This window comes from Lycorma delicatula, chromosome 13 (genome assembly GCF_047948215.1).
Source record: "Lycorma delicatula isolate Av1 chromosome 13, ASM4794821v1, whole genome shotgun sequence".
NCBI classification, from domain to species: Eukaryota; Metazoa; Arthropoda; class Insecta; order Hemiptera; family Fulgoridae; genus Lycorma; species Lycorma delicatula.
In genome coordinates, this window is record NC_134467.1 from 45,216,414 (window position 1) to 45,240,952 (window position 24,539).

At 30.1% G+C, this 24,539-nt stretch overlaps 1 protein-coding gene across 1 annotated transcript; it reads left to right on the forward strand.

The window, feature by feature from the left end:
* Nucleotides 1-715: 715 nt before the first annotated feature.
* LOC142333839 (uncharacterized) lies at nucleotides 716-24,191 on the forward strand. The gene is made up of 5 exons (XM_075381396.1): nucleotides 716-807; nucleotides 7,124-7,276; nucleotides 9,715-9,843; nucleotides 15,002-15,136; nucleotides 18,406-24,191. The coding sequence occupies exons 2-5, from the start codon at nucleotides 7,127-7,129 to the stop codon at nucleotides 19,792-19,794; spliced, it is 1,803 nt and encodes a 600-aa protein (XP_075237511.1). The 5' UTR covers nucleotides 716-807; nucleotides 7,124-7,126; the 3' UTR covers nucleotides 19,795-24,191.
* Nucleotides 24,192-24,539: the final 348 nt, after the last annotated feature.

Here is a 24,539-nt window from a genome sequence, read left to right on the forward strand (position 1 = left end):
GACCGTAAATGGGATTCTTCCACCTCTATGAAAAAAAAAAAAAATAGTAACTCGAAGTGGGCTGCAACCGCGCGTTCCACGTAGAAATTCGAGAAGCGCGTTTGAACCTCACAAGTGAGTGCTTCACTATCGCGCGTTGGCCAGATGCCTGATCAAGCACTCTGTACTGGCCTTTTACATTTATCCTCCACCAACGTAAAAAAAAGTAACTAATTACTTATGAAATATTTAAAGTATGTTTTTATAAAAAATATATAATTTGGATCAGTTTGTCGTTACCGAAGTTTTTATTTTAATTAATATCATCGCCGATCGTCAACGATCAGAATCTATAAAGTAATGAAAAATGATTACTGGTTTGTTTAATTTATTAACGAAAATGTTGTTTGAATTTTTATGTTGAAATACGCTTTTTTTTTTGTGTTTATTACTTTTACGTTCAACAAAACCATTATTACTATTATTATTAAATGTCGGAGCATTTTTTAAAAATAATTTAATTAAAAAAATCGTTTAAATTGTTTTTAATAAATAACAATCGCTTCTAACAATTTTATGAAAATTTCAATAAAGTCACTATTTTTTGCATTAAATCAATTTAAATGTTCATTAAGTGAAAAATTGTTTATTAAGTCGAATAAATAAATATATATTTTTCCAACATACATCATAGATTGAAGTAAAAAATTGCATGTGTTGGCATCATTGATCAACACGCCTACTATTTGTGTGACAGGGTTATTACTTAAAGATCTATATCCTAATTTCAGTATTATTTATTGTTTGGGTTCTCATTTGTTTATCTAAGTAAGTAATTTTAAATTATTCTAATATAAATTAATAGAATTTAATTTTGATTTTTTTTTTAATAGAAAAATCGATAGTGTGGACTTTATCTTGTGATGTAAAATCGTTAATTTAAGCAAGGTCAAAAAATTTCAATATAATTTGTTGACACATTATTATTATTAATTTGTAAATAGTAATTTTCTTCATATTGAACTGGAATTACAATACTTATTTCGTATTTATTATTTTCCAGTACTCTCTTTTTCTCTTTAGCCTGTGGAACCACTGTACGGATTACTTCAGAGGATGCGTGAAAATGTTGTATGAACGTAAATGAAGTTTAGTCTTGTTCAGTGTAAAGTCGACCATTTCTGAGATGTGTAGTTAATTGAAACCCAACCACCAAAGAACACCGGTATCCACGATTCATTTTCAAACCTGTGTGAAAGTAACTGCCCTTACTAGGATTTGAACTTAAGAACTCGACTTCGAAATCAGCTGATTTGCGATGACGAGTTTAACCACTAGACCAACCCTGTGGGTTATTTTCTGATACTAATAAAAAAGAAAGTTGATAGTTGACAGTTTTGTAATAGACTGTTGAAGCTTTCAAGTTGTAATTAATCGAAAACACATCAGGTTGATGATAACTTATAGCAAATGTAAATTTTTTTATATGTGTCAGGTAAAACTAACTAAAATAAACAGAAATAGTTACAAAAAACTGTTGTGACTCTCAACAAATGAAAAAAATTGTAATTCAAGCTCTCAGAAGTCTATAATTCACATTTAATTTTCATACTCATGAGAATCTTCATTCATTTAAGCATATTATAGTCCTTTTGTAAATATATCACCCCTCAGATTATCTATTAAGAGAATTTGCGTTGAATTGACACAAAGTGTACCCTTTAACTTGATGTCAAGCCAAACCAACCATTTGGTTGCCTCTTTTTCAGCAACATATTCAACTTCCAAGAAAGAGTGATCCACATTTCTGTAATTTACTTTTCCACACAACTGGTCTACCACAATATTTTAAGTTCCACTGGTCGATCTTCGAGTGACTTTGTCATTAACTTAATCGACATCACTGTACGCTTCAATTTGTCTGCTGGTTATTTTACCATATCTAATGCCATCTTCAGAAATAGATTTCAGATATCTAAAGTTCTTTTTACCAAAATAAAATGGGTCTTTATTGTTGGACCCTGTGCTTCAGAAGCAGTATTCAAGGCAAAACTTAAGTCTGGTGTTGTGCCTAAAACTAAACAATTTTAAGTTTCCAGCCATTTCCCTGCAATGTTCTCCATTGGAGATTAGAGGAGAGTCCAAGAAAGTTCAAATGATAAAAATAAAGGTTTACAGTTGCTAAACCCATCTATTTTTGTAGAATTAGCTTTGCATATACAGACTGGTCCATCTCTAAAAATTTGCCAATTACAGTAATCTTTATCCCAAGATAAAATGTTCCACTTCATGAGATTTTAATTCAAATCAAGAATTTAACTTTGTAATTAGGCTTATGATCTTTGAAGAAGGATTTATAAGACCGTCATCAACATGAAAAATTACCACAATTTTTGTACTGTGATACGTGCAAGGATCAGTCTTGTTTTCTTGTAGACCACACTGCTATAAGAAGCCTGTTAGGTATTTATACCAACATTTTGAAGCTTGTTTAAGGCCATATGAACTTTTTCATAATTTGTTCACTTTTTTTGTTCAATCTTATATGCTTGATGTTATCACATGAACACATTCTTGTTTAGTTTTCCATTGAGGAAATCTTCACATCAAAAACAGCTTTAAATTCAAAGCTAAAAATGTGACTGTATTTAAGCTGGAAACTGGGATGAATGTCAAAATAACCAATCACTGGATGTTGACTATAGCCCTTAGCAACTAGTCTTGCTTTATATTTAATGATGTCATTCGAATCAGTGTTCACAGCTAACACCCATCCACCCTTGACAATCTGGAGGGTTTTTCTCTAGCTGCCATGTTTGATTCTGATGAAGAGAATGGATTTATTTCTTCATCTATCACTTTCTTCAATTCAGAAGCTGTCACTGTGCAAACCTCTTTATAATTTGAAGCTGTTTCATGGAAAAGGAAAAATACTCTTCCTCTTGATACCTGGAAGGTTTCTTTATTTGTCCCTGGTTAATTAAATGGTATTTATATTCATTATCTCTTACTGCATGAGGAATCAAATTTTCATCTGTTGATTCTTCTTCAGGAATCAACTCATCTTCTAGTTGTTAGATTTTTCTGTAAGGTCTTTACTTGGTATGTAAGAAAAATTATGAGTTAGATTCATGTAATGTTTCCAGTCTGAACTTAATATCCCTGCAGACAGCATTTTACTTTGTTCAAAAACTAAATTCTATAACCGTAGTCTGCATATCCAACTATATACCCTTTTCATCATTTTCCATAAAATTTTCTTCCTTTCTGGTCTGTAATCCAAGCAAAACATTCAGTTTCAAAAATTCTTGATTGATATTCACTTCTCTTTCAGAAACAACTCAATAGGGCCCTTTCTTTCACTTTTCATCGGTGCTGTTGTATTTAATGTATATGTAGCAGAAAGGACTGTGCACTTCATGCTTCACCTATGAGTGATTTGGGTAGATGGGAGTGCAGAATGCAACCAGGAACTTGCAACGCAACCACGATCTTGCCATCTCACAAATGATTATGTTTTCTCTCTCAGCTACACCAGATTGTTGTGTAATATAAGATGCCATCATAGAATGCCTGAGACCAATTCTTGAGTGTATTTCTGAACACTCGTATTATCATATTCCTTGCCGCTGCCAGTGGGAAGCACTTCCAATTCTAGTCTAGCTTGTGTTTCAATAATAATTTCAATTCATTTCAATAAAATAAGTCCAATTCTACTTCACTTCAGCCTTTCTCAAAATGTAAATTGTTCTGAAACTTGTATGATCATATTTAAAAGTAAATAGTGTCTGTGATTGTAAATATAATTTACCTCTATGGTAACACAGACATCAGCTTACACCAGTTCATTAGCCAAAGATAACCTTTTTTATCTTTTACCAAATGACATTGTATGATTTTTCCCAGACACAGCCTTTACAGAATTCACTGTCACATCAAATTTCAATTCCACGGTCGTTCAGAAATAATTATATGTATTTCATATTTTGATGTCCCAATCTTTAGTTCTTGCAACAAACCAGGCTTTTCTGAGACAGCATAAGCTTTCTCAGTAGAAGGGGAAATAACCTTGACAGCTAAGCTCATCTATTGTTTTGCCTAAGTGTGTCATTTTCATTTGAACTTCATTGTATGTGGCAAGATGAGTGACAGATTTGTTTTAATTTCAACCATACTTTGCGGGCAACGATGCAACTAGCTACCCTTAAAAGAGAGTTCTGTTTAAAGAAAGAATAGTTCTTTTCTTTGTTTCATCTACCAGTTTCTTCTGATAATCAACACTTCCAGTCTCAGGCTTCATAAGGATTCCATTGACAACTTGAAAAATTTATCTTGCTCCAAACATGTCTCCACAGTAATATGTCTATAAGTTTTTTTAATTTTCATTGAAATAAAAGTCTCGTCTATAGATCCCCAACTTGATGTAGAAGAAACAACACCACATTGCTTGATAACCCAAAACTCATAATTTGGAAAAACCCAACCCTCATGTCTATTTTCCATCTAACGTTTTAATAACCGAAATCTGCTCGTCATGCTACTATATCACAAAAACTTATTAAAATAAATGGAGATTGGTTACAAAAAAACTATTTATTTTGACACAGGAGCAAAAACACAAAAACATTTCCACATTAAACTAAATACATATGCTTACTTAATAATATCACAAACTATCGATTCTATTAAAAAGCCTCTGAAATCAAATACCATTATACAAAAATTAGAATTATAAGTAATATATGAAACTGGTATATAAAACATATGAATATTGTACATAAATATTAATATTCCTTTACAATTAGTTCTTCTTGTTAATTAGTTTTTAAGATGTAACAGGTAATTTGTTGTTATAAATGATAATTGAATAAATGTATGTTTGCTAAAGTGAGTGCTACCATCTCCGTAACGGTGCTAGGAGACTTAATGGGTTGGTCACTTGGCTTTAATTAAAAGTTTACTTATTAAATCTAAAATTTACTATAAAATTTGAAATGTATAACATTCTTGTAAGCAAAGTGTAACATGATGTAGAATGAAGATGTCAGGAAACAAAATGTACACATAAATATTACGAATCTGTTTCACAAACAGGACAAATATTATAAATAGAAGTTCCATAAACTTGTGGTTATTGGAATTTATATATCTAAACAAGCTTGCATTGTTTGTTTCTTTTTTTATTCTATTTAATCCGATTAATGGTAAATTAGTATTTTTCCCCATTTTCGGTAACTGTTACTATTGTGGACATGTTAAAAAAAATATTTATTCTAAAATGGGATGTATCAATTATAAAAAGTTTTGAGAGATCACTTGAATTGATTATAAATATGAAAACTTCACCTAACAAGGGGTGGGCAGGCAGTCAGTCAGCTTACAATGGAATTTATTAATACCCTTTTTGTATAGTAATCAGAGGGGGTTCTTCCATTAAATACAAAATGGCGGCTTTCAACTTGGCATCGGATAATTAAACATGTTTGAATGATTTAAGTAACTTATTTGCATATTTTCAACCACAGCAGCGTTTTCAATCATTGTGGTTTTAGCATACCTGTTCCCCGAATTCATCTTTCCAAAGTTTCAAATGTTTTATGATCTGGTATTCTTTGATCTGGATAATTTTTCCAGTATTCATACCTAGCACCCATTCCATCTTTATTTACTTTACCATAAATTAACAACATATCCATCAACTCTCCAAATGAAAACAAATTTGTGGTATTACCCATTATGAATGAATGACTGACCCGACAATAACAGCACAAATACTCAAATGAATATTCAAATGCTAGACACTAAACTTAATTGTTGATAAGTTGTTATTGCCAACCTATGAAAAAATAAAAATTTTTGATTTGTTTTAAAAGGATGTTTTTCAAATTTACCTTTATAATTTTCAGCATTTATATGTAAATTGTTCTGTTAAAACTTGTATCACTTTTTCGACCTGTTAGTGTGTTCTCTTTGTAATTAAATTTGAATTTTTCAAATATGTGTTTAATTTTAATAGATGTTATTTACATCAATTTTCTCAGAATTAAATTCTGTACAAAGTTAATAGAAATTTTTCTTTGTTTTTGGTAGATTAACAAAATTATTTTACGAATCTAAAAAAAGTTTTATTTTTTTACAAACATTTTTGTGTTTTACCGTGTTTTTCTTCAAATCTAAGTGAGATAGAGGTCTAGGATTATTTTTATTTACTTTCTTAGATCAGAAAATCTAATTAAACCACAAATTTAACCCCCAATTTCTACTTAAAAATTTTAGTATAGTTTAATTTTACAGAGGGAGCTAAATATTTCATGATTCATGAGCTGAAACTCTCTAATGAAACTTTTTATAGTTTATATGAACTTTTTTCTTATTTTAGACTATAGAATCATCTCTTCTCGAGAGAATGTTAGCAATTTGGAATCGCCTGTATAGTGAGGTTCATTTACTTAACAGTTCTAGGTTTTAGCAGTTCTTGTAATTTGCCACTTGTTATGACACTTAATCAGTCACAAAAGCAAAATTCAAATATATAATAATATAACAAGATGTTAAAAACTTCATTTAAATAATTTTGATGTTTATCATGTTTAATTACATTAAAACAGAATGTAAACTTAACTGCATTTATTGTTTCACAATATACAAACAGTCGGATTCATCATCTCATCACTTCTGCCAGAATGAAATTTTTGGAAAGCTAAGGATTGTACAGCTAACTGTGAGGCTGTGACTACACTTCCAATATAAAAAGAATTCTGTTACAAGCCCTATAAGGTTCACAATGCCTTCTTGTAAGGATATCCATATGAGTGATATGTAGTTCATATGACCTCCAATTCAAAGAATCACTCAGTCAAAGGCCGTGTCACATGGCCTCACAGATAAATGTGAGCTACATATGGCACCCATTACAATCAGTGTGTTAATATTATTCGTCTGTTGTTATCTCTTTCGTTAAGAAGAAAGCTTGTTTCAATATCAAATATAACCTCGTTCAAGTCACTATAAAACATAAACCAAGAACAATCATTATGGAATTACAAGAGAGGTGTTTATGAACAGTCTTTTTTATATATGTATTTTTTCTTTTTATGGATATTTATTTTAATTTTAGTATCTGCTTTTTTGAATTTTTTTACAGATAATGAATGGGCCTATAAATAATACTTTTATTAATGAAACTGTGCATCTTAATAAAAATATTAAATTAGAGACTGAACAGGATAATGTAGCAGAAATGATATGTTTTTTTTTACCACATCAGATGACTGAAACTGATACATCATCCGAGCATGTAAGTTTTTTAATTTTTTTTTTATGTTTGGCCGACTGAGGTCCATGAAAGCAATATTTTGCTTTCATTTTTCTTTCTGATATGTATTTTCTTAACTGGTTTTCCAACACTTTGTCATTCTATTACTTTATTTTTGCCTTCTCTCTTCTGATCAAATGTTTTTTTCTCCCTCGCTTTTAAATTCTTAAAATCTTTACTAGTTGTCTGAACATTGTTCTGTATTGTACTGTCTTCTTCAAATATTTTTATTTCATTTAGAAACACTAAAATCTATTATTTCCATTTTTTTTTTTTTTTTGCTGTAAATCTGGTTGAAGATCTGTTTTACAATGGAATGTGACATTTTCTCTTTCACTGAATTTGTAAATATCTATTACTCCTTAATTTGCATCTATCTTGTATTACTAGTCCTAGGATTTTTCTCAGACTTCTCATACTTTATTTTTTTTTTCCATTGGATTTATTTATATCTGATTGCAAATTTAGGATGCATCTGATGCAAACAGGTCTTCTGCTTTGATTACCAAATTTTAGTGCCTGATATTGATGTCTATAGAGATGTTCTTTTTGTTGAAAATATCTTTTGTTGGTAGGGTAGTTTTATTTTTCTCATTCTTGCTTGATTGGCTTCTTTATCTAAACCATTAATTTTGATTTTACTCCCATATATTTAAATTTATTCTTTATGATTTTTCCATATTTCGTCTTTAGGAACTTGAGGGAATCTTGGTTGGTCATGAATTCTGCCTTTTTGAAAGAAAATTTTAGCCGTATTTACCCTGCAATTTATTTTAGGGAGTTTATTGTTCTGCTGACTTTTTGAGGTTCTCCAAAAAAAAAATTGTAATGTCATCAACAAAGGCTAAGCAGTTAGTTCCAATTCCTTTCAATTTCAGACCCAGTTTTATTTAGTAGTGTATTTCATGATTCTCTAATTCTGCTGCCATCAAGCCATTACCTGCTACCTTGTTTTTTTAATTTCTGAATGATTTTTTCTATTTTTATTTAATTATATGGTTTGGATTTTTCATTTTGACGTTGCTGGATTTTGGAATTGAAATCATACCTCGGGTTTTTGGTAGTTTAATAATTTTTCCAAGTACTTGTTAGAATTTTCCAGTTGTCTTTGTTGTTAAGGCCTAATTGTCCATTTTTGTCCTAAAGCAAAGGCTGGGTGATTGGTATTTGGTAAGTGTGGTAAATATTAAAATTTATTTATTTATTTAATTCAGATAGTAACCGGACATGAAACCCATGAATACAAAATTATAAGTACATGCCTGCTTTACATTATAAAGGTAGCCCAGTAGTAAGTGATTTTCTATCAGAATCAATTGAAATATAAGAATATTGAAAATTATGCTTAAGAAATCTAGTTGGCATATGAAAGTCATAAGGTTGCAATAAATTAGGATAGTCAAAATAATTACTCAAGGTTTTATAGGGATATATTAAACTGTCCTTGTCAGAGATGATTTAGTTGGTATTTTTAACAAATTAAAAGTACGAGTAGTTATGATTAGTAAAGTGCATAGAATCACCGATTTTATAAGCAGCATGTCCAACAAAGATTCTATGTGGTATTTCTAGCAATTTTAATTGCAAGTCAATAAAAGTCACCAGACACAAAGCCATAATTTGATACCAGATATAAAAAAGCATAACCTAAAGTTCTGAAGAGTTAATATTTCTAAAATTTGTAGAGAATCGCTTAATAAAATTTACCATTTTTAGTGGCCTAGGTACAGTAAAACCAGTGTATTCACTGAAGAATAACTTGCTATCAAAATATACACCTAAGTCTAAAATAGGTGATGCTTTTAGTAATGAAATATTTTTCAGTAAATAATTATATCAACATTTGCAAACCTTCCAAATTGAATATAACAAAAATTTACGTTAGAAGAAATACTATTTAAGTCGCATCATTTTTGCAGAGTTCAAGTTGATTTGAAGTAATTGAATATAAATTAGATTTGTGGTATATTTAAACAGTTTCATATTATCAACAAATAATAAATAATGTGAATAGCGGATAATTAAACTAATGTAATTTATAAGTATTAGCAAAACTGGAGAACTCAAATGTACGCCTTGTCTTACTCTAGATCTAACATAAATAGGCTTAGAGATAAAATTACCGCAACAGTTTAAAAAATTATTTGATTGTAAAAGATGACAATTTGTAGAAAAATTTGTAAGGTGAGAAGCAGCATTTTTTACCATTAAATTTGGATGATAACATTTAGCAAAAGAATCATTTTCTAGGTTTTCCCCATACCTGGCACTAAAGCCACCTAATAATAGTTTAACTGTGGCTCGACTTAATGTGTATGGTAAGTGAATTAGAAATGTAATTTATTTTTATTTTCTAAATTATACAAAAAAGTTATAAAATATTTTGCTGTGTAGCATTCATTTTTTGTTTTTTATTACAGGAAGTAGATTTACTACAGCTGAAAGAGGAACCGCTTGATATTAATAATGGTAACATTGAAAAAGATCCTTTAGCGATTGAAGAGACCAGTGCGGTTAAATCAGAAAATTTTAAAGTTGAAAATAAAGTGGTAAGGGTGTATTACATATTGGCTACTGTGGAACACCAATTATCCAGATGGACCTTTGCAAGGCCAAATCTGAATAATAGAAAAGGATATTTTAAAAGTTTTTATCATTTATATTGCGCATATCATTCTCATGTTTAACGGTTAACACAACAGTAAAACTAAATAAATGGTATTTCAGTAAAATTAAAAAAAATTTGGAACATACATATGTACAATGTAAATGTAAATTGTACAATGGAAAATTGGCATCCCACTGTATTATTTTTTCATTATAATTACCTAATATGTAATTTTTGTTCATTTAACATATATATATATATTTATTTATTTATCCCATCAGGCTGTGTGGTTAATGTATTTTCCAAATCTATGTTTTAACAGCTGATTTTTGAAGTTGAATGTTCTCAGGTTCAAATCCTGGTAAAAGTTAGTTGCTTTTTTATGAACTTAAAAGCTAAAGAGTGGATACCATTATACTTTGGTGGTTCATTTAACCACACTTCTTAGGAATGATCAGCCTGAGTCTGTACAAGACTACACTTTTGCGTCCTAGATATCAACATCATCTTGTGAACTAAGTTGACATGATGATGACTGAAGGATGTGAATATACATGTTTCTGTGTATATTTTTATCACTGTAAAAAAACACGTATGATACAAATTAACACTAGATTAAAAACTGCTATAAATTATTTTTTTATGAAAATAGTCCAAATATTTTTGAATTTAGACAGTCAGAGTTCAAGATCACACGATCACACAATAACAACAAAATTCACATTTGCCAATTTACAGAACTGTTACTATATTTTAATTTAAAACTAGTTAATCTTTTCTTTTTTTAAATGAGTTTTTAATGTTTTTGTAATATGATAATGTTTTGAGAAATATATTTGCATTCCTTCTTAGTGTGGAAATTTCTAAAAGAAGGGACAGCGCAAAGACCAAAATCATTTTCACAGCAATATCATGATATCTTTCTTATGTTGTTTGCAAAATAAACAACATATATTCTTACTGGTGTAGGTTTTTTTTTCTATATCTGGAATATATGACGGGAAATGTCATTCATGGCGTCTGAGATGATCGTCTCCTATTCAACAATTTGCTCAATAAGGGCTTTTCTGAATTGAAGAGGAGTATACTTGCCACCACTTTTCTTTTATAAAGGTAGAGTGTTGAATAAAGTTATATTTAAAAGTTGGCAGAACTGTTTTTATACCACACTTTTACTGATTTTCTTTTGAGTAGGAATACGCTCTGCATTTGAACCGCTCTATTAACTCCATCTTTAAAATTATTATAATCACTAACAATATTTGGAACCATTGCCTTCTTTACTTTCCATACTAGTTCTGCCCAATCTAATTGTTCAGTTTTCATAGAAGCCATTTATCTTGACACTTCATCATTTTTTTCCACCTTATCACTCACACACACACACACACACACACACACACTGCATGAATTTAATTTTTATTTAATTTGTTTAGCAGTATATTTTTTGGAATACCGTGCCTGTATTTTTTGACAGTATCCACTGAGTTTGTATTTCGCTCGCTCAAAGCCAGAGCAAGTTCAGGGCTGCAATAATAATTGTCTGTGAGTACAGCAACGGTTTGTCTAACAGGTTACTAGATTCTAAAAGAGTCATGATAATAGTGGTGTAGTCATGATTTGGATTATTGCAATTTGTGTGTGCACGTGCATAAACTATCAGGCTATTATAAATATAGCCTGTTTCTGACTCTGAAATAACAGAGTGTTCCATTTTATTCTTATAAACTGAATAAAGCTTAGCCTACCTCCGCAGCAGTAAACTTTCATCAACCACAAATTTTTTTTCATATTATTAAATTTTTTATTTCTCTGAATCTGTTTTTAAGGTGCTCAGTCAATAATTGGTTTTATTTTTTGGAGATGGGCTAGTTTTATTATCGTCAGTAAAACACAGGAAACATGACAGTAGTTTGTCCCTTTTATGGGGTAAAATTTTTTCCAAATCCATGAATAGAACGGGGCTTGTTTGTATAAATGTCTTTCGATTTGTGGCTTCCAACAAATTCCTCATAGCATATATACAACTAGAAACAAAAGCATCTCATCAATATCAGTTGGCGGTTTCCACAGGTGAAACCTCAAAAACTGGTTAGTATTTTTTTTTTTTAAGAAAATTTTGACATAAAGATTAGTCTGCTTCATTAAAACTATTTATCATATCATATCAACTAATTTTTCAGTTAAAAATAACCAGAATAAAGAATATATATATTGTTACAGTCATAAATTGGGAAGTTTGTTCCTGGAGTACCTATAAATATTTGAGCTTTGCAAAGCTTTGTAGTCACATCATAAGTAAGCCATTCGAAGACTAATGTTTTGTCTTTTTTTTTTAGCAGTAGATGTTAGAGTTCTTTTACCTATCTGATCAGGAGGCTGTAAATTATGTTCTTCATCATGTTCGCCACCTGTAATATCTCTCAGAAAATGAGAATCACTATCAGCTTAATCATTTAAAAGTTCAATTACATCACTGTCATTTACTCGTGATGATCATGCTATATTGAACTAATAAATATCACTTACATTATCTAATTGTTATATCAGTAACATTGTAAAACACTAGTAAGTAATTCAAATAATAACAAGAAGGTAGTTACTCACATAAAAAATTACTGAAGGGAGATTGTAGTAAACAACTCTGTTAGTTATTATTTATGTACATCACATCCTCAGACACAAACAGTTGGAAGTATAAATATTACATGAAAATAATAGCAAAATTATGAAAGCAATAAATAACACAAAGAAATAAAACTAACTGAAATGCAACTTATGGAACAACAAAAACAATGAAAAAAAATACATAGTAACAGCTGATCATAACGATACAAAACAAGACATATAGAATAGGGAAAATACGCTACTAGCACTTCACCATTAAATTATAGTAAAAATGGAAATAGACTTGCACACATTACAGTACCTCATAAAACAGGTGAATTTATATTGACAAATTATGTCGTCAGTAGCTCTTTTCAGCAAAAAAGTGGTTGATGAATTATTCCAAGAGAAATTTTTATCAGGGTAGTGACGAATTATTTTGCCAGAAACCGGTAAGAGGGTTAAATAACTGTATTAATATCAATGGTGTCAAGTTTACATGATTTATGTTTGGTTGAATTGTAGTTTTAATCTCCGCTTGTTCAATTAAATTTCTTTTATATACTTGTTATTTCAATTTTTCTGTTTCTTTTTCTATCCTATCTTCATAATTTTCCGATATTTTATATTTTTTTCTTTTGTCCAGGTAAAAAATATTTATTTCACGGTTTTTTTTTCCTGGAAATGTGAGATATTTTGAAACTCTTTCTTGGAGTAAATATTCTTTGTAGTCTTCATGTATTATTTTCATTTCTTCTTTAAATCTTTCAGTTTGTCCGGTTCAGGGGTTATTAGTTTTTAGATTTTTAAAGAGTGTAAATACCCTGTTAGGGTTCATTCTTTGTAGCTAACACAGAAGGCGATTCTTCTTTTTTTGATTAAATCCGATATTTTCTCCATGTTCATGTAAAGTTCATTATGTGTCTTCTTTTCTGTCTTTGATGGGCTGTAAGACTTTTCTTTTGAGTATTCTTTGTTTTTTTTTTTTTTTTTGGAATTTATCGATTAGAAATTTATTGTCAAATGTCAGACGTTCAGCTTCTGATCAAATGACTACACATAGTGCCTTAGTTTAGCAATCGGTGATATTAATTTTTTACTTCGGGTGTTCTTAGTTAATTGATAGGCTAGTTCCATTTTACTGATTTTTAACTTAATGGCTTTTTTTTCAGATATGTTGACTTCAATCATTTCTCCTGGGTATTTGAATATTTCAGTTTCGTTAATTTCCTGTAAGCTGTATTAATTTTTAAACAGCTGATTATATATCTATAAGAAATTTTTTAGAGTTACATGGTAATATAGTAATAATCATTAAGAAATTTAGAAAAATATGGTGTATATTTGTTATTCTGAATAATATTCATAATTTATACACACTTTAACAAAGATAGAAAAATTATGCAAAATATAAAAATATTAGATAGCATTTTATAATCATTTACTATTTATTAATCTTTATTTCTACAGTAACAACAGGCTTACAGTTACTGATAGATGGTATTGAATTTTTTAGCTTATGGAACATGATGTGCGTGACTGGGATTCAAACCCAGTAACTCCTGATGAAAGATTGAGATGTTGCAACTCTGCCGCAGAGATTGGCAGGAAACAATGACTATGATAATAAAACAGTTACAATCATTTATTCTTGTCCTGTATGCTGACTGGTAGGGACTGATTTTTTTTTACTGTCGGTAGCAAGAATACAGGTATGAAACGTTTATTATGCCTATATATATTCCTGTATAAGGTATATCAAATCTTGACACCCTCCAAAAGTCAGTTCGAGTTTTTAAGATACAAAATTGGAATGTTAGATCATTATCTAATGCTTACATTATGAAAATTTGATCTTTGCTAAAAAAATTGTCATTTATTCTTAAAAGATAACAATATATCCTCTAAACTGAACTAGACAACAGTACTGCTTTCATTTAACTTAACACAATACTTCATCTTACAAGAAAGGGCTTATTGTACTTCTGATTTCTGAACTATTTGAAAAATCTTCCCATTTCCATCAGTTTATTTAAAATACATTAAATAATTTTCTTTTTACGGAAATAACATTCCTCTGTTGATAAATTTTTAAATAATACTAATTACAAGAAAAAGGACAATTCATCTGCAGTTTGGTCAAAATGTATATAAATATTTGCTCAAAAATAATTTCCATTAGCGCCCTCTGAATTGTGAATTATCTTTTTGTAATTTTTTATGTTTTTATATTTACCTCAACATTGTTTCATGTGTTTTGTATAAACAATTAATATATACTTTAATCACATCTATTTTTTATCTTATAATTTTTTTTTGTATTAATATTTTATTTATTTTATGATGATGTGATATATATAATATTAAGTTGTCAGAATAAAAAAAATTATTTATTGAATATTAGTTTCTATATTTTGTTAGGGTTTTGCTATATATATATATATATATATATATATATATATATATATATATATATTATTTTGTTTTTTAAGGAATCTGAGATCTCATTGAATGACGAAGTTTCATCACAGCTTAATTGTAATATAAAAACCAGTGAACTTCAAATACATGATAAGTATTTACACACAGTGAAGATAGAAGAAGAGATAGGATTTTATCAGAGTCATGTAAGTTGTATTATTATTATTATTATGTATTGTAACATGATTTGTCTTGTGAGTTTCATTGCTGTGTATATATGTATATTTAGTTCTGTTTAATTAATACAGACTTATTTAGGTACCACCGGGTTGGTCTAGTGGTGAACACGTCTTCCCAAATCAGCTGATTTGGAAGTCGAGAGTTACAGCGTTCAAGCCTTAGTAAAGCCAGTTATTTTTACACGGATTTGAATACTAGATCGTGGATACCGGTGTTCTTTGGTGGTTGGGTTTCAATTAACCACACATCTCAGGAATGGTCCAACTGAGAATGTACAAGACTACACTTCATTTACACTCATACATATCATCCTCATTCATCCTCTGAAGTATTATCTAAACGGTAGTTACCCGAGGCTAAACAGGAAAAAAAAGAAAGACTTATTTAGGTGTGTGCGAATGATAAATGGTTAATGTGTGAGGGAAAAGGTGTTGTTTTGAAATTTCAGTGATAATTAAAATGTGTTTATTTTAACTTGTTGAAAGAGTTTACGTTTTAGTATGTTCTAGGTGATTTGTTATTAATTGCATTTGGTTGTCATATTTCAATATTTTTCAGGCAAGCGATTTAAAACCGACTCGATACAGATTAAACACATTTATGACAAAGTTTTATTTATGAAATGAAAATAAAATAAAATTTAATTCTGTATTTACATTAGGAAAACTTAATATTTACCAAATTTTTCAAAACATATTCAATGTGAGCACCCTGTGCAGTTGATGTGGCAATGCTAAAGTAATTATATTGAGAGTCGCCTGATTCAAAATGTTGTCAATGACCTTAGTTTTTTATTGTGAACGTTTGCCTTCAGTTATCGATAGTATAGTAGTTCGATTTATAAACTATAATCCTTTAAATAACCTAAAGGAAAAAAATTGCGCTTAGATAAATCTGGGGAACAATTAGGCTACTATCCTCTACTCACAGTAAAAGTTGCGTGAAAGTGTGCTAATGAATTGTTTTATGTGCAACAGATTGTTTCTTCATCTTGTTGGAATTAGCTGTAGTTTTTTCACAATCTGTCTGTTAATCGATAGTAGAATTCTTTGAAAATTGCACAGAACACTTTTGTATTGACAGTACAGTAAAAAAAGGTTGCCCCCCCCCTGTCGATCATTATACGATTACCAGAGCAGCAGCACACTGTACACTGATTTTCTCATCATGAAAACTTAAACATATGAGAATTTTCATTCACTACCCTAGATAAATGAAACCGTGTTTCATTTGACAAAAAATATAATATCGGATGTATCTGTTTTTGAGAACCTATCTTCATTAATTGAGATGTTTCAGTTTGTTCTCATAAGTTGTTACGTGGTACAATTAAAATCGTGAAGAATTTTAAAGAAATATGTGCATTTTACTCTGCTCATTGTGATAACTAATTTATATATCTTTTGGACAGACAGAATTTCTTTGAATATCGGCTGTGACTTCTGGATTCTTAATGGAAGGTCATCTATTTCATTTCATAATTTGAAATCAACCCCCATTGTATGCCATTTTGTAACCAAATTGTATATGCTACTCTTTGCTGGGATACTGGCATTCAGAAATTTTTTGACAAATATTTTATGTATTCCTTGAAAGGATTCCAAAACACTGAATAGCTTCCACTATAGTTACCTGTTTCTTGATCCATCAATTTTTTTTTTTTTTTTTTAAGAAAAACACAACTCCAGGAACAAGATTTATTGCACTGTTGCACGAGTAGTTCACAACTGACAACAGTAGATTAGAGTAGTTACATACATGATCAATAATGATGCTAATAGAAACATTGTTAATGGTGACACTCAAATAACTGCTTTTTCAGTTTGGTTTTTAAGTAGTTCACCCTTTGTATGTGAATATATATATATATATATATTTACCAAAGACAAAAGTAAAACTTAGCTTTCCACCAACAGTACAGATCCTACAATATTTCTTATTTTCTCAGTGCTTCTCCAATTTTTACATTAATAGCCATTTCAAGGGTTTCTGTCATAATTGGTTAAACTTTTTTTAATTAACCAATGATGAGTGAAACCCTCGAATGCACTGTTAATGAAAAAATTGGAGAAGCAAAGATACAAGATAAAAAATGTTTTTGGATTCTGTACTGTTGGGGGATAGCTAAGACAAAAGTTAACTTTTGTCTTTGATATAATTAGTACTGAGGAAGATATGAACAAATATAATGAAAAAAGTAATTAATTTTACTAAATTAAATATATATTTACATATTAACGTTTTTGTGGTGCAAAAGGATTAATCAGATATATCAATTTTAATACATTAATGAAAAGGTACACACCATAAAAGTGCTAATTTGTAAGAATTTAAAAAAGTAAGCAGCAAGTGTAATTTTTATTTTATTTATTATTCTCTAATCCTAATCTTATATATTAATAGTATAGAATTATATTATTGTAATTATATATTGCAAATAAGTTTGCTTAGTTTGATCATATATATATATATATATGTACTGTAATCTACAGGTGTCAGGACTAAAAATATCCAAAAGTACAGCTTATAAGAGAACCATTTAATATAATTTAATAATTTTTTTTTAATAAACACAGCAACTAGTTTTAATGTAGGTTATTTTGCTTGGGGTTTTATTACAAGTTGTAACAAACAAAAGTTTGAGATTTGGATGATTTAAAACAAAAAATTGTCTTCAGCAGATGGCTAAACAATAATCTAGAGTTAGATTATTGTTTAGCCATCTGCCGAGCTATAAAAGGTGCATACATTGAAGTTGACTAACCTAACTTCAATGTGTGCACCTTTTATAGCTCGGCAGATGTCTAGACGATAATCTAACTCTCCAGGTTAGATTATTGATACCTTCAACAATTTTTTGTTTTAAGTCATTCAGATCTCAAATTTTTGTTCATTATAACCTTTAATAAAACCCCAAGCAAAAAATTCCAAAGGGGTAAAAAAAAAATTCCATGTGACCTCATCCGATCCAACATCTGGGGGAAGCATTGTTCAGCAACATGGTAACATCTCTGTAAAAGTGTGATGGAGCAGCATCGTGTTGGAAACTGATTCCTGCAGGGAACTGAGGAATAGCAACGTTCTCGAGCATGTCAAGGTACATGTCCCTGCAGCAGTGGGTTCCATGAAAAATCAGACCGATGATGCCATTTTTGTTCCATCATAATCAGACATTGACTTTTGATTTGTCCCTTTCATTTTCAATTGTAATTATTAGTTATTTTTAATTTTACAGGTTACTATCGATAAAGGAACCATCAAAGAAAGTACCAAGAATTGTATTACTTGTAAGAGACACGTAAATAATTCTCTATGTGATGGAGTTATAAAAGAAAAATCCATTGAATGTAAGTGTGCATATGATGATGTAACGACAGAAGAAAATTTAATCGAGAATATAAGTAGTGAAAACAAGTTACCTATCCAGAAAGAAAAGAAGTTGGTTTGTGAATATTGCAATGAAAGATTCAGATGCAAATGTTACCTAAAGAGGGACATTAACTTTCAGGCTAAAGAGAAAAATAATAATAGTAATTTTTGTCAAAAGTCTTTTATTCATGATAATGATTTAAATACGCACCTTGTTATACATAATGCAGAGAAAAGTTATATTTGTAACTTTTGTCAGAAGTCTTTTAGCCATAGTTCTAATTTAAAATCACATTTAAAAATTCATACAAAAGAAAAGAGTTGTGTTTGTAACTTCTGCCAAAAGGTTTTGATTCGTCCTTCTAGTTTAAAGAAACATCTTAATATTCATACAAAAGAGAAAATCTATGTTTGCAACTTTTGTCAAAAGTCATTTAATCGTAAAGAAAATTTAAAGACACACCTTAATATTCATACCAAAGAGAAAAATTATGTTTGTAACTTTTGTCAGAAGTCTTTTAATCAAAGTTCTACTTTAAAATTACATTTAAATATTCATACTAAGGAGAAAAATTATATTTGTAACTTTTGTCAAAAGTCATTTAATTTTGAAAAAAGTTTAAAGACACATCTTAATATTCATTCAAAAGAGAAAAATTATGTTTGTAATTTTTGTCAGAAGTCTTTTAATTCAAGCTTTACTTTAAAATTACATTTAAATATTCATACTAGGGAGAAAACTTATATTTGTACCTTTTGTCAGAAGTCTTTTAATCGAAGTTCTACTTTAAAATTGCATTTAAATATCCACACTAAGGAGAAAAATTATATTTGTAATTTTTGTCAAAAGTCATTTAATTGTAAAGACAGTTTAAAGGCACATCTTAATATTCATACAAAAGAGAAAAATTATATTTGTAACTTTTGTCAAAAGTCTTTTAGTCAAAGTTATAATTTAAAATCACATTTAAATATTCATACTAAAGAGAAAAGTTATGTTTGTAACTTCTGCCAAAAAGTTTTGAACTGTCCTTCTAGTCTAAAGAAACATCTTAATATTCATACAAAAGAGAAAAATTATGTTTGTAACTTTTGTCAGAAGTCTTTTAATCAAAATTCTACTTTAAAATTACATTTAAATATTCATACAAAAGAGAAAAGTTATGTTTGTAATTTCTGCCAAAAGGTTTTTAATCGTCTTTTTAATTTAAAGAAGCATATTAATTTACACACTAAAGAGAAAAACTGTTTGTAACGTTTGTCAAAAATCTTTTAACGAGAGTTATACTTTATAAAGACATTTTAATAATATCCATATTAGAGTTTGACCTTTAAAAATTTTACATTAAGAAATTTGATTAACCTTTAAGAAGTATTCAATTTTAAAAAAAATTAGTAACACCATTCTGGAACATCCTACTTCAAAACAAACAAAATGAGGAAGACCGTTCTGAAACGGCCTAAGTGAACCTTTATTGAAAAGGTATTATTTCAGATGGTACAGGGTACTTTTATTTGTAAGAAATAATGCATTGTTACTATAACCAATGATGAGATTGTTTAGATAGATTTTGACTGCATTGTGCACAGTTGCAGAGGGTGGAGAGTAAATACAACGAGCCAGAGCGATTGAGACAGACTGCATGTGTCAGCTGTCACTTGATTCTTGGCACCTGTCACATTTGCTGTTAACTCATATAGGCGCGAAATCTCCTGTTTGTTCATTCAGTCTGCTTCAATACATATGTTTGCAACTGAGCCTTGTAATTCTTTCCATTCTATATAGTTCTTATTTTCTTCATATTAAACTTGTAGTCAAGAAAAACCTAAAAAATGAACTCAGCTTCAACGATTACACGGACTGCTTAGATGATGCCGACCATGAAGTATACAATACTCAGTTATGAAGTCAAAATGCAATTCTAAAATTCAGCTTCTGAAATATTCATATTTCATTGCTAGTTCGATTCTCACTTGCCTCAGCACTAGGGTGTTTATCTAGTTCTTATCTCACCCACCATAGCGGTAGGAAGCAAAGATGAAGGCATCCACTAAATATACATGTCATGCAATCAATGTACAGTATAAATACTAGAGCATGACGTCCGATCATTTGATGTACAACCGACGAGTTATCATATACTACAACAATAACTAGAGTCTATTTCTGACGACGTAACAGATGATTAATTATGTCAGAAATATTATCAAATTTCACCGTTAATTAAAACAAGAAAATATTTATTCGATAAAGGAAGAAAATTTTATGTTTCACTTCTGCAGTTGGTATGATTCATTGTGAATTAAATCAGGCAATATTAAATTATGATGAATGGACTGTCAATATAATACTTATGAACTATAAAAAAAAAACTATATTGTATGAAAGTTAGTAAATAAATGGTTGTAACTAAATAATACATTCATTATCTTGTTTATTTAATCATACCTATCTTGAACTACTTATGAGTCTGTTAGTACTTACTAATGGTGTAATGGATACCGTCATAATGTGCAGCCACACCTCATTTGAGTGCCTGCACATAAAGCTTTTGAACTGCTGACTCGTGGAACCAGTATGGAGGCTGTAACCATATCTGATACAGCTGTGGTTACAGCCAATACCATGGATGAAAGCGGAAACATTAAGGTATTCTTGGTCAACGTACCCTTTATACAACCTATACTGTGTAGACAGTTGTGGCTGGTGTCAGTGTGAAGGTACAATGACAACAGCTGTTGTGACGAGGCAGTCACAGCCGAAATGGATAGACATAAAACTGTTACGTATCCAGACGACAACAAGTCATTGTACAGGTACAGACCCAATCCATTGTTATGGCTGCATGGTGGCAGCAACTGCCGGACCTTCAGCCAAACCACATCATGCTGATAATCTCTGCAATAAACTCAGACCACTAAATCATCAAAACCTTGGCAAAAGGCATCTCTCAGCATTGTTCTTGCCTCAGTCAGGAGCCACCAATGCAAATGTCACATGTAATATTCCCATCGTTGTATTACAACTATTTAAAAACAAAACCAATAAGACTGTCCACGGTAATTTCTTGGTCAGCTCTTTCAATAATACGCCTGGTACCCTGTCTGGGTCTGGGCTCTTTTTTGGGTTGATGTGGGTGATCACCCATTGTTTACGCCAGTGCGTAAAGTTGTTTTATTCCAATAAATTCAAGGTTATGGTTGAGTCTTGTAGTCATTACAGGCTTAAGCCACCAGGTTGGTCTAGTGGTGAACGTGTCTTCCCAAATCAGCTGATTTGGAAGTCGAGAATTCCAGCGTTCAAGTCCTAGTAAAGCCAGCTATTTTTACACGGATTTGAATACTAGATCGTGGATACCGGTGTTCTTTGGTGGTGGGTTTCAATTAACCACACATCTCAGGTATGGTCAAACAGAATGTACAAGACTACACTTCATTCATCCTCTGAAGTATTATCTAAACGGTAGTTACCGGAAGCTAAACAGGAAAAAGAAAGAAGTCATTACAGGCTTGGTAAATTTATTTTGTTTTTTGTAAGGCTTATCTTGTGTACTTTTAAAATAGGTTGTTGGTTTGTTGTTTTTGTTATCAATGTCTCTCGGGCTCCAGTTTGACTTACTGTTGCATCATCATATTGGTGTCAGCGTATTTCTATCACGCTTTATTTATTGCTGTTTAGTCTTAATATATATATATATATATATATATATTAGTGTTAAGTGTTTTTTATTCTCACCAATTTCAATGTTGTCATAGTTCCTAGAAGTCTAATTCTCTTTGTCTGCCCTGGTGTCATTTCTTCAACTTGTGAGTATTCGGAAATTATTTTATCAGTCTTACATATTTCTTTAGTGGTCTGCTTGCTTGTAAATTATTTTTGTTTTGTCTTCGTCCCCGAATTCCACACGTTTTCTCTAATCATTCTTATACTAACACTTAGACACTACTCTTGTTGTCAACACACACACACACTCTTCTGTCCATTGCTTTGTTCGCTTCCCCTACTTCTCACCACGCCAGCTTTGTTCATTCTAGTTCAGATTTTCATGTTGTTAGGATGCACGGGCTGGACCAGCTGGCGATTCTTTCTCTCTTGCTTAATGTGTTAATACTCTCATCGTCTTCGTGCCTTCATAAACGTTGTGGTAATTCTCAGTCATCATATTCTCTTGTTTCTACTCGTCAGTGTTTTGTGAATTTATAAATTTCCATGTTCGTTTTGCCTCGTTTCTTTGTGAAGTTAATTTTCAAATTCAGTAGATATCGTCTAGTATTGAAAGTGGTTCAGTTACTACAAACCTGCACAAACCTTCTGCATCTTATTGATGCAGAATCTCTCCAAATTCGTTACTACAAATTTGAGACGCTCCGTATTACTCAATTTCTAAACAAAGTTTTACCTCTGTATTTTTTGATACGCCATTGCACACTACGCCAAGGATAAACTGTATGTATTCATGTGTACTTTCATTCACGAGTTCATCTTTTACAAATATGTGTGATTAAGGCAATTTAAAATTATTCATCATTTATTATGTTAAACAGTCATGTTGTTATTAGTAAAATTAGTGAAATACACAACTAATTGTACTTTATGAATTTGAAATTCAAGATTGGTTTATAAACCATTTTTTCACTCAAGTATAGTCATGCAAGTTGGCTTAGATAAAGGTTATGTTATTATTTTTCATGTGTAGCATATTTTATGTGCTATTAATGCCAACTATTGTTATTATCAAATCTACTTGTAATTAAATACTACTTCAGAATTATAAAAAATATGTGTCACAAGCATTAATGAACATGAATGTGTTGGTTAATAACATTTTATGTACATTTCAGCGTCCTTCTAGAATGTTTTCTATTGTACTCCATTGACTCTTGTAACTGCACAACCTTTAGATGATTTCATTTGGAAAATAACAATTTTAATGAGTCAGTTATAGTCATTTGACAATAATTATTTATAATTTTGTTTCTTTGTTTATTTTAAGTACTAAAATTTGTTATTCAAACTTTTTATATTTCACATAATTTGTATGTTTTAGATTCTTGCTGTTGTTAATAATTTTAATCAATGTTAAATATTGTTTTGCTCAATCAAGTATATTATTTTTACAAATTAGAAAGAAGAAGTCATAAAATGAGAATGGCTAAGAAACTCAAATATTTTTCAAGAAAGCTTGAAAATAAAGCTCTTTTTATATGATTACTTCACAATTTGATTATATTGTAATTAACTCCTTTTTATACTGGAATTATTGTAGTTTATTTTTCTAAGTTAATGACATTTGTTCATTGCTAATTTTCATTATTACAGAATATGTCAGTAATACACCAGTTTTCCAGTTACACTATGTGCATTGATGTTATGTTTATAAGTATATAATTGTAAAAAAAAGGTGTTTTAATTTCTCTTGTTTTCAGACTTTGTTAAATTGTAGATTTTCAAAATGATTTATTTTGAAAAATGTATATTTATGTATTTCTCATTTAATATTATATTATAATTCAGCTGATATTTCTTGTATAAGTTCTGTTTAGGATTAAGTTAAGTTTATTTTGTAATTTCATTTAATTTTTTTAAGGTTATGATTTAAGAAAAAGTTTAGTTGTTTTTTTTTCTAATTAAAGTACAATTTCTTTTGGCAAATACGAGCTATGTGTAATTTTATTTTTGTTAATTTTACCCAACACCCATTGCAATTCATCTATGGAAAATCTTCTCTTGTCAAAATCTATTTAACCACTCGTCGCTTTCTTCAGTAATAGCTTTGTAATCACTTGTGCGACTGATGACATCACTGCAGCAAGTGAATCAGTAGGTCACCTGTCAAGCCAAACCAACCATTTGGTTGCCTCTTTTTCAGCAACATAATCAACTTCCAAGAAAGAGTGATCCACATTTCTGTAATTTACTTTTCCACACAACTGGTCTACCACAATATTTTAAGTTCCACTGGTCGATCTTCGAGTGACTTTGTCATTAACTTAATCGAC

What these genes read in the sequence shown, in the direction of transcription:
- LOC142333839 (XM_075381396.1), top strand. Translation starts at nt 7,127, where the DNA reads ATGAATGGGCCTATAAATAATACTTTTATTAATGAAACTGTGCATCTT. An exon ending in CTGATACATCATCCGAGCAT is followed by an intron (nt 7,277 to 9,714) that starts GTAAGTTTTTTA and finishes TTTTTATTACAG; the next exon opens with GAAGTAGATTTACTACAGCT. An exon ending in TAGGATTTTATCAGAGTCAT is followed by an intron (nt 15,137 to 18,405) that starts GTAAGTTGTATT and finishes TTAATTTTACAG; the next exon opens with GTTACTATCGATAAAGGAAC.